Consider the following 11404-nt stretch of genomic DNA (forward strand, 5'->3'; position numbering starts at 1 on the left):
CCATCTTCGCTGTCATCTTCCTCGTCACTCCTGTCGTCCCCTTTTCCCCTTGGCTCCTTCTTCTTCTGGGAATGATCCTCCAGTGCCTTAGCATATGGAGGGGGACTGGAGGCAGGACACAGGTCTGGGGATGAAATGTTCAATTTCTGTTCCAGTGTTCTGGCCAATTCTTTTTTCTTTTCCGGTTCCATCTGAGCTATTTTCTGTCCCTCTACCTTAAAGAGGTCTAAGATGTCTAATTCTAACTTGCGTTTCTCTGACCTATCTTTCCCTTTCTGATTTGCCTTGTGTACAGTGATAAGTATCTCCAATGTTGCAATTAATTGTAAATTAAGGCTGCCCTCTTTCGGCCACGGCTGTTCAATGTATGCCCAACGGCTATTCCATTTCGTTGACATTTTGCTAATTTCCCTAACAAGAGGATTCATTTTTTCCACTATAGCCATAGGGGATAACGTAGCCAACATTCCACGATGTTCACTAATATCTTTTAACAGCTTCGTTGAATTCGACCCCATTCTACTTTGCTCAATATGCTGACAATATTCTATATTAGATAAGGTGTACGCTTCTTACAACCCACCTTATTTTGTCTTGTTTGCTAAACAAATGCTAGTCCAATATAACTGTATTAACCATCCCCACAAAAACCCTGCAACTTCAGAATAACAGACTTGCCTCTTGTGTATGTCAGTGCAGTATTAACTTAAATCTAATAGCTGTGTAAGTACTTTATACTTAAATGTGTTTCCTAATTGTTTATGAATATGTGTCACTTGATTACTCATTCAATACTAATTACAGTTCTGGTCAACACAATTATTAAATCACAAAGGCTGGTCACACCTAAGTATTCACTGATCCACAAAAACCCTTTTACTGCTCAACTATCAAATATGTACTATTCTGCTATTCCTTAATCAAACACTGTGGAAATGACCTAACTAAAATAAAAGATGTAAATTACAAATATTAATTATAACCTGTAAAGAAATCGACTTGTTATTTGGAAAAGAATGAATGATTAATTATTAATTACAATCTGTAAAGAAATCGACTATTATCGACACAAAGAAATGGTTATTATTAGATTATCACAAAACAATTGATCAAAGTTCTGTGAAACAGAAAATGAAATGATCTGAATAATTAATTCAATCAATTAGTAATTAATTAAATTAATTAAAGTAATATCTAACAATCATCTACAAACATCATCAATGAAGGAGGGTTGTATTTCATCAATTTACAGAGAGCCAATGTTTTAAAAATGTCTTGTAACTTTTTTGTCCAGCAGGCGGCGCCAAGCAACCGACTTGCGTATCGATTGCACATGCGCCAGCTCCTCCGTGTAAAATGGAGTAGGGGAAGGAGGGGCTAGTCTTTGTCCTTCTGCTCTGTGGGGAAACCGCTCCTGTGAAGAGATTAGTCTCACAACATCCACGACACAACAACTTCACGATTATCTTTCAATCCAGTTAGACTATTATTTATCTCATTCAAATATTCTACAATGCAGTCTCTTCACAGAGATATCTAGGCTTCTTTGTGTCCGCGTGTCTGCGCGCGTGCCCGAGCGTGCGTGTTATCGCTCCGTTTACACAGGACAATACAAATGGCGTCTACGCTCCGCTGACAGTACACTGCAAATGGCGCCCAAGCTCCGCCCACACAATGGCGTCCTCTCACACAGACAAAGAGCCCCACATGTTCTCCACTGCTACAATACAAAACAGACTACCCAGTCCACCCACACTCCAACACATAAACACAACCTCACCGAATTTTACACAGACACACACGATATTCCAATACCGTACAAACAAATCACATACCTTACCATCAAACACTATATTTTACAAAAAACGGGCTTCAAAGTCCGGCTCTCACCACCCACTTATTAAAGATTATGAAAAGTTTGTTTCTATTCCAACAAGATTACCGTTACACAAAGATTCTTTTGACTATAACTTATCTGAGATTTACAGTCTATTTTGAACACACCAATCGACTAGAGAGAGAGGTCTCTGCAGAAAATCTACCTTCTTCGTTAGATTGAAGTTTGCAAAATACTGTAAATTAAGCTATATTATCTCCTGGCTGGCTCGCCATTACTGTCGTGTATTTCTCTTATTGGTTACGAATCAAAGAACAATTATTGAGTTTAAGATGATTTAATTAAAGTACAGAAACAGGGTATACGTATACCAACACTGGAGCCTTGTCTCTGTCCTCCTCTCCTGGGATCCGCTGGTCAAGAGAGCCCCCCTTGGGTCTCAACCCTATCCATCCACAATATGCAAATATAGTCACAGGTCATAGCCTATCACCTTATCCAGATGGCCATGAGGGCCGTCCCCTGTGATGTCACCACGGCCCCAAGTCCGAGGGGCTGGTCAGATTACAAGAGCCATTGCACAACACTAGAAAATAGGATATATATAGTAGAAAATATACGACAGTGTCATTTCCCCCCCCAACCAAGTACCGTATTTTCCGGACTATAAGTCGCGGTTTTTTTCATACTTTGGCTGGTCCTGCGACTTATAGTCAGGTGCGACTTATATATCAATAATTCATAATCTCTGACTGACATGAACTGACATACGGTAATCTCTGACTGACATGAACCAAGGAGTAACTTCCGCTAGCGCCTCATACACGATAGAATAGCCATTATACTTGACAATGTGGACATTAAACACGACAATGTGGACATTAAACATGATGTTATGGACCTTATACACAATGTTATGGACGTTATAAACGATATTAAAGTCATTTATTACCTTTCAGAGGCTGTTCAATGTTGCATTGTTTGTAGCATCCTGACTACTTTCGTTTTCACAAAGCTATCTTTGTCATGGCCTTATACACGATAAATAGTCATTACACTCGACAATGTGGACATTAAGCACTATATTATCAACGTTATACACGATATTAAAGTCATTTATTACCTTTTAGAGGCTGTTCAAAGTTTCATTTTCTCTCGCGACGCCATGTTGCTAGCCTCCGCTAGCCCCGCGCTAGCTAGCGGACTTTACACTCGATAATACAAGTATTCCTTAACCTTTCAGAAAAAAGTTTTAACGTGAATTATGTCCTTCCTGGGTTTACAAATCCTATTATGAATGTTATACACGATATTAAAGTCATTTATTACCTTTTAGAGGCTGTTCAATGTTGCATTGTTTGTAGCATCCTGACTACTTTCGTTTTCACCAAGCTATCTTTGTCATGGCCTCATACACGATAAATAGTCGTTACACTCGACAATGTGGACATTAAGCACTATATTATCAACGTTATACACGCTATTATGAACGTTATACACGATGTTAAGTCATTTATTACCTTTTAGAGGCTGTTCAAAGTTTAATTTTTCCTCCGCGACGCCATGTTGTTAGCCCCGCGCTAGCTAGCGGACTTTACACTCGATAATACAAGTATTCCTTAACCTTTTAGAAGAAGTTTCAACGTGAATTATGTCCTTCCTGGGCTTACAAATCCTCTCATGTCTCTTCACAGTGCCAGACTAGAGTCAAGCTCAACAGGGTCTTCTTTCCCCGCTGATTCCGCCAAGCCCGTTCCCTTGAACCATGCGACTTATAGTCCAGTGCGACTTATATGTGGTTTTTTTCCTCTTCATGACCCATTTTTGGCCTGCTGCGACTTATACTCGGGTGCGACTTATAGTCCGGAAAATACGGTATATTTCAGATCTATTGTTTTCATGACCATGTCCTTTCTCTGTAACAAAGCATTGTCGTGTGTGTGTGGAAAAAAACCAAACAGTGTATCTGATCCAGAATGTGTGCGTTGATGTTTAGGGAGTTCACAAGATGTGTCGGGAGTTTGCCCACAAGAACTGGCTTCTCTTCTACAAAGAGGACGGGTAAGATGAGCTCACTACCTACTGGGGTATAGACACAGAACAGAGCCAGCCATGTGGCCATAGACTTACAATATACTGTCTGCTCTCTGCTGCCTATGTTTACCTGTGTGTGTGTGTGTGTGTGTGTGTGTGTGTGTGTGTGTGTGTGTGTGTGTTTACCTTCAGAAGCTGTCCTCTTCTTCTTCTTCTGTGCTGTAGAGAGTAATGTGTGTGCCCCCTCCTGTAGGAACCAGCTGGATGTGCTGGATGTGCTGGAGGGCCGGGTCCACGCCATCTCCCTCCCCATCAACCTGAAGACCGTCTTCCTGGTGGCCGAAGACCGCTGGCTACTGGTGGAGAGCCAAACCAACAAGTACAGCCTTTACTCAACCCTCTTCTCTGCCTTGTCTCTCTCTCTCTCTTTCACTCCATTTCTGTCCTTTCCTTTGCCCTCCACCTTTCCCTAACCTAGTCTTTCCTCTGCTCTCACCCTCTCTCCCCTCTTCTCTTCTCTCCTCTCCTGTCCTGTCCTGTCCTGTCCTGTCCTCCTCTCTTCTCTCCTCTTCTCTCCTCTCCTGTCCTGTCCTGTCCTGTCCTGTCCTGTCCTCCCCTCCCCTCCCCTCTCCTCTTCTCTTCTCTTCTCTTCTCTCCTCTCCTGTCCTGTCCTGTCCTGTCCTGTCCTGTCCTCCCCTCTTCTCTCCTCTCCTCTCCTCTCCTATCTTCTCTCTGAGATTGACCAAGTGTGGTGTTTTCCAGGAAGTTCCTGCTGACCAAGCCCATGCACATGGGAGCAGAGGATTCTGGAGTGTGTCAGCTACACGCCATCAGCGAGGATGGTGTCAGCTCCGGTCATGGAGTTAGCTCAGGTAACACAACACTCTAACACAACACTCTCATCTTAGGTCATCTCACTTCATCTACACGCCATGGGGGGTAAACTCAAGGTAACATACTACTCGCTGTTCACCACTTAGACGTTCACGTGCATGTTAAAGCACACCTATACGGGGCGCTTAGGTGGCGTAGTGGGTTAAGCGTCGACCATGTATCCGTAGGGTTCCCGACTTCCCGGATTGAATCCGATCCTGCTTGTCATCCCTTCTCTCTCTCACCCATCCTTCCTGTCATAATCTATACTGTCTCTATCAATAAAAAGATAAATACGAGTGGGACTGCCCCACTCGGAAAAAGTTTCACCCCAAAAAAAAAAAAGCACACCTATACACTTCTTACTTGCTACAAGTTCCCATAGTCACTTTTCAAGACGACTGTTTCGCAAGTGGAACGCACAAAAAACGTCTTCCTCTTTTATTTTTTTATTGGGTTACTCCGATTGCGTCCGCTTAGATACTCCTTACAGAGGTGCGTCTACGTGATCTAACGGTGCGTGTTGTTTATCAGCAGATGGAATGCTGTTTATAGAAGATCTCCTGGACGGATGCAGCGGTGGACTGAATCCCTCCCTAAACACGTCTCTTTGTAAACCTCGAGCTCCCCCAAATAGTTAACGGAAGATAGCGATCTGGACTCTGTCAACGATGAACGTAACCAGACCCCCACGGCCACACCACCTGTTCTCACTTTGTTACCTTCTGGCTCTACAGGGGCGCCCGCCCGCCTGCCAGGACATGATGTCAGGGTCATTAAGAAAAGACACACACGTCCTTCCATAATACATACCGCTGTTGCCCCTCACTGTCAAACCAGCCCTGATTAAGGGAACGAAGTGTCTCCCGAGACATAAAAACATTCACCGTTCGTTCGTGTTCTAATTACCAGAGACCCGAGCTGATGATGTCACGAGGAAGGTTGAACTATGACCCCACCCGAGCGCATAGCGTCTCAGTGTAATAACTCAACCGTCCCTCAATTAACTAAAAAGAGGGCAGTGAACCGCGGAAGAACAGCCGTTCTCCGAGGATGACTTACGTCTTTGTCCCGTGGACGTTTTTTTTTTCCTTTGACGAGGCAGACGTCCTGTCTGGGTGTCGAGTCCACTTAAGACTTTGAAACGAAAGACCGTTAGATCAAGTGAATCACCAAGATGCCACTTTATGTCGAGAACGTTATATCAGATCATTCATTCACCCCCCCCCCCCCCACTCCTCCTCTCCTCTCTGTAGCTGACGGGCTGTGCGTACCTCAGTCTGTGTCATGTGACCAGCTCCCCAATGAGAACCTCAGCGCCGCTCTGGGACAGAAGATCGTCTCGCCCAACCGCCTCCTCTCTGACACCGGGTCCTACGCACGGGTCATCGTGGGCTTCCCAGACCTCATGGTGAGACACATGTCTATTATGACCACCGTTACCCAGTCCGGTCCTATTTATATAGTATCATAATAATATATATGATATTATTTTGTATTTTATACATGATACATAGAGACATGTACAAGGCAAGAAGTAAACAACAGTGTTGATGTTTTAACCCTCCTCCCTCCCTCTCTTTCCCTGGTCTAGTCTCCTAATGAGGTGTACAGCTTTAAGAGGGATGTTGACCTATCAGAGATGAATGCCGGTGGTTCTGGAGCTCACAAGTTCTTCAGGGCTGGCGGGCAAAGCGCTAGCACAGCCAAACGGACCAACTGCGTCAGTCTGCTCTCGGCCAATCAAGTTGTGCGGGCCCTCCCACCTACCCAGGTGCCCCTGAAGGACATCTTTCCGAAAGGTCAAAGTTCAGACTATCACAGAGAAGTGTCAGTGTATTGTAGGTTTAAATTGGAAGTTTATTTATGGACATCGCAGAGGATGTCCTCCCCTTCATACAGTATAAAGCCATAACTACACATATGTAACAGTAGTAACAGTTACATAGTCAAAAGTGTAATGAGAATGGTCTCAATGAGACCTGCGTCACGTGTCTGTGTTTGTTTATCACACAGATGTCACCCCTCCAATGACTGCTGCTTACCTGGAGGTGACGGACCTGAACTCAAAGAAGCTCAAATATATTCCTGTCCCAAGGTAAACAAATTCCGAAACAACAGATTCTATCAAATCTTAATATTTCTATTATTGTCTGCATCATTTCTGGTCAAAATTGTAAACTGAGCTTGTCACTGGAAAGTCATATTACTATTATTACAGCTCAACATTATGATAGAGACTTTTTTCCTAGCACCAGTTGTCTCATAAAGCACGATCTAGCACTCCCTTCTGGCTAGAGGCAGTACTGCATGGGGGGGGTTTGTTTGTGCTATCAGGCACACTTAAGCCTTTTTCTCAGTTGTTAGGAGCACAACTCTTCACGGCCTGTCCTCCGTCCTCTACTCGCTTCGTCCTCAAAAAGCTTTGGAGGAGAATACGTAAGGGGAAGGAACCTAGATTTTCTCCTCCAATGCGTTGAAAAGAGGACATGTGAGGAAGAGTCATGTTCCTAACAATTAAGAAAAGTCTTATCTCATTAGTTGGTGCTCTCGAAAGCCATGGTCAGTTAATATTCACCATATCTGACTTTCTGACTGGTCTCTCTCTCTCATTGTTAGGGCTGTGAGTGTATCTCCCTACACCTCATGGCTGTCGAAGGTGTCTGACTCTGATGTGCTATTGGCTGGTCTGGGCTCGGCCGGAGTAGTCACAGTGGACATGGGCGGGTATGTCCGGCTGTGGGAGACGGGATTGGATAATCTGCAGCGCTCCCTGCTTGAGTGGAGGAACATGATTGGAGCAGAGGATGGCAGGCCAGTTCAGGTAGGACTGTTACTACTTACTACCGTGACTTGTATTGAAGCATTTCTCTATAGGATAGTGTTTCGTTCCTCTCTCTTGACGTTCAACCCATAATTAATTTCTAAAATTGCATGATGTCATAGAGGCCGGTATTGGGTAAATAATTGGATCACGACCCAAAGTGGTACTAATGTGCAGTTCCCTGTTACCAGCTCTAGGTGGCAGTGTTGTGTTAGAAATCCCTGACAGAGAATGTGGCAGAACGACAACCAGACAGTTATTTCCACCAGCCCTGAGGAAAGAAGTGTGTAGTGAGACTGCTCGTAATCTGTGGGAATACAGTTTTTTGGGGGTCTGAATGTTGGATCCAGTCCAGAGCTGGTCTTAAGTAAATGGGAGGACATTGTTGCTATCGTGTAATAGTGTTGACTCCTAGCCAGGGGTCAGTCCGGTCAGGGGCAGATGGGGACCCAGCGAAACTGGGCTCCGGGTCCAGATATAGACAGCATTGTTTAGGGTCTCAGTGGCTTTCACACAGAGCACAGACAGAACAGCCCGTGTACATTGTATCTACTCTCTCCAGATATAGACAGCATTGTTTAGGGTCTCTGTGGCTTTCATTCGGGACAGACAGACAAACGAGTGGGGGGGGAAAAACGTTCTCAGAATAGAGGGGGACACTCTCAGGACACTACAGCCCGGCACTAAGCCGTGTATCAGGAGCTGTGTGTGTCCGATGTTGATCTATTGACTAGTTTGTTCTTCACTGCTGGTGCCTGGAGGCTCAGAAGCTTTGCAGGCTTTTGTTCTTGCCCAATAACAGTTGAGACACTTGAGAGCGTTCAAAGCCTTGATGATGAGGCGTCGAATGACCTGCTGGACTAGAACACACTATGTCAGTGTAGTCAACGCTCTCGACTTCTATCTGGCAATGCTGTAGGCGCACATACGCAGACATGTACGGACTCTCACACACACACACACACACACACACAGACACACACACACACACGCACACACACAGACAGGGCCCTTCTCAGGCTAGATTCCTCAGTCCACAGGTCTTCTTTGATGGGCCACCTTAAGCACACAGCGTGGCAGGTCCCATACAGACCTCCTCTATGCTCCCCAGGCCTTCTGCAAACAACACGCCTCTTCTTAAACATGGCCTCTAGCGAAGGCTGTGTGAGCTGCTCTGTAACACGCCTGTGAGGTATGTTCTATGTTTATACACACGCACAAGCACAAATAGCCATGCACGGAGATGCACACGCGCTCGAACGTGCGTGCACACACGCGCGCACACACACACGCACACACACACACACACACACACACACACACACACACATGCCGGAGTGACTGTGAGTGAGTGGATTAGAGGGTTAGGCCCATACCTGTCTTCTGTTGTAATTACAGTTAGCTGAAACTGTATTGATTTTAAAATGTGCTTTTTTTTCAAGTAACAGATGATGTGCTATGATGTAAGAGATTATTAGATGCTTACGGTTATCGCACGATTGATCACCACTTGATCGGTGTCTGTCTATAAGTGACTGAGAACAAAGTGTAGCATTGATAACCAGTGAGAGATCCTGCAGATGACAGCTCCCTATGACCTCATCACTGCCCTTTTCACACACAGACAAGCCTCTCACAAATAAAGAATCCATTGTGTGTGTGTGTGTGTGTGTGTGTGTGTGTGTGTGTGTGTGTGTGTGTGTGTGTGTGCATGCACGCGTGTGTGTGTGCATGCGCGCGTGTGTGCGCTGCCTCGTCTGTCTCCCTCTGGCCTCTCTCTGACATTTCTCCATTACAACATCATTGACATCATCTATCCACACACACACACACACGGACGCAGGCATGCACCTGCCTTTGTTAAGCAGGCTCTGTATCTACATGTATCCTCTCTGGTTCCCAATGCAAACACACTCATGCCAACACACACACACACACACCATATACACTTCTCCTGGTCCTGCTCTGTCCAATCTGCTTGTTGTTGCTTTGACACTGTGTTCTACTCTGCAGCTTGGCCTCCTGCCATCCCTGTTCCCTGCCCTATTAAAGCAGCCATATCAATCACACACACACACACACACACGCACACGCGCACACACATGCACGCGCACACACACACACACACGGCCCCTACCCCATAAATCCCCGTCACTCTGTGGGCGTCCTCAGGGTGTATCAGAGCAATTTACGAGCCTATTAATTCTACGAGGTGCGGACCGTGGAGGGGGACAGGGAGAAAGGGGGGAGAGAGAGAGAGAGAGAGAGAGCGTGACTAGAGAAAGAAAGAGACAGAGTAAGGTTAATATAGATTCCCACTGACCCTCTTAGGGAGGAAATTCCCCCATGCTGGAGACTGGAGAACGGAATGCCGGTCCTCAAACCCCATAGTGACTTATTTTAACGAGGAACATTCCGGAATGCCCAAGCATTTTGTATGAGCGACGTCCAACAGCCTCCACACCCGCGACACCTTCCAGTCATCAATCATTGGGGAGGGGGGTGCTGTTGTTCTGTTTAAAGTGGGATTTAGCCAATCACCTGGGGGGGGCAGAGGGGGGGGGGGGGGGGGGGGGTTGAAACAGTTTACCCAACTGTCAGTCCACCAACGGACAGTTGGAACTGTCACCTCCATCGTGTCTGGTTGGCAAGACAACGTGATAAGGTCTGCAGTCGCTCAGAGAGAGACTGGAATGTACAGGCTAGTGTAGAAACTGTGTGTATCCACTGGTATGAGTTTTCTTCTTTTTTTCTTTTTTATTCTTGCTTCTTCCAGAATTGTGACTGCCAAAGGCTGCTGTTCCTAGCATAGATTTTATTTTGATATTTTTTTGATATTATTCTTATGATGACTGATGGATAGATGATGATGGATAAGTTCCCTTCTTAGATGGAATGGGATGGGATCATCTCTGTTTTGAGGGTAGCGATGTGTCACTCCCCCCCCCCCCCCCTAGTCCCCCCTGGCCAGTCAGCCCTGGCGTAAACAGGGGGTGTAAAGGCCAGTGTTTACGGCTGCTAATGAAACCTCCGGTGTTAATCTGTTAGATACATGATCTGTTAGATCAACACACAGCTCCTCACACTCTCCCCCCATAGAGCCATGGAGACGGAGAGAGGCACATACACACACACGCACACACACACACACACACTGAGGAACTAGACTAAACGGACCAATGGGGACTGGGAAGATGAAATCATGCCATGTTATGGGCAAAGGTATGATTATTGCCCCTATCGTCTGTCATCCACCTGTGTACATGTATTTTAGGAAGGCAGGGGGGCCAGATGTAATATGAGCAGCGAGGAGAAGTGACCACACACACACACACACACACACACAGGCAGTCCAGTGCCCCACTGACTCACCCCGTACAGGCAACCCGTAACTGATGACACGTGTGCCCGGCGTTTCCAGGCATCCCAAAATGGGGACACATGCAGTGTGAGTTGGCCCTTCACCGACCCCAAATGTAGTCAGTTGGTCACTCCTATAGCTACAGATGAGCCAAAATGCCGTCACGGATTACTAGCCCTTGACAGGTGCTGATGAGCACCGGAATGGAGGCACACACTCATCCTTTATAGGAACTGGTTAGGAGAACTGGTCCAGGTTTAACCTTATAACCTTATATAGAGTTGAATTGTCAGTCACCAAAACGACAGAGAAACTGGAGCTGTTATGACTCCACTTCCTCTCCCCCCAGTCATCATGACAAAGCACCTCGTAATGAACATGAACATGAGGGCTGTATGACCGGGAAGAATAGAACAGAGACAGCCCTGATGGAGGTAGGTCTACACACACACACACACACACGCACACACACACA

At 45.8% G+C, this 11404-nt stretch overlaps 1 protein-coding gene across 1 annotated transcript in view; it reads left to right on the forward strand.

Annotated features, from left to right (window-relative positions):
• The window catches only part of vwa8 (von Willebrand factor A domain containing 8), a gene marked incomplete at its 3' end in the record, with an annotated part of 76828 nt that overhangs the window by 51969 nt on the left and 13455 nt on the right, over positions 1–11404 (forward strand). The window contains exons 31-37 of the mRNA XM_080536127.1: positions 3834–3898; positions 4125–4250; positions 4634–4743; positions 6001–6155; positions 6339–6546; positions 6761–6842; positions 7364–7568. Of these exons, the coding sequence (XP_080392253.1) occupies positions 3834–3898; positions 4125–4250; positions 4634–4743; positions 6001–6155; positions 6339–6546; positions 6761–6842; positions 7364–7568 (951 nt within the window). The remainder of the gene's footprint in view (positions 1–3833; positions 3899–4124; positions 4251–4633; positions 4744–6000; positions 6156–6338; positions 6547–6760; positions 6843–7363; positions 7569–11404) is intronic.

Source organism: Nansenia antarctica, assembly GCF_963989245.1.
Source record: "Nansenia antarctica genome assembly, chromosome: 7".
Classification (NCBI taxonomy): Eukaryota; Metazoa; Chordata; class Actinopteri; order Argentiniformes; family Microstomatidae; genus Nansenia; species Nansenia antarctica.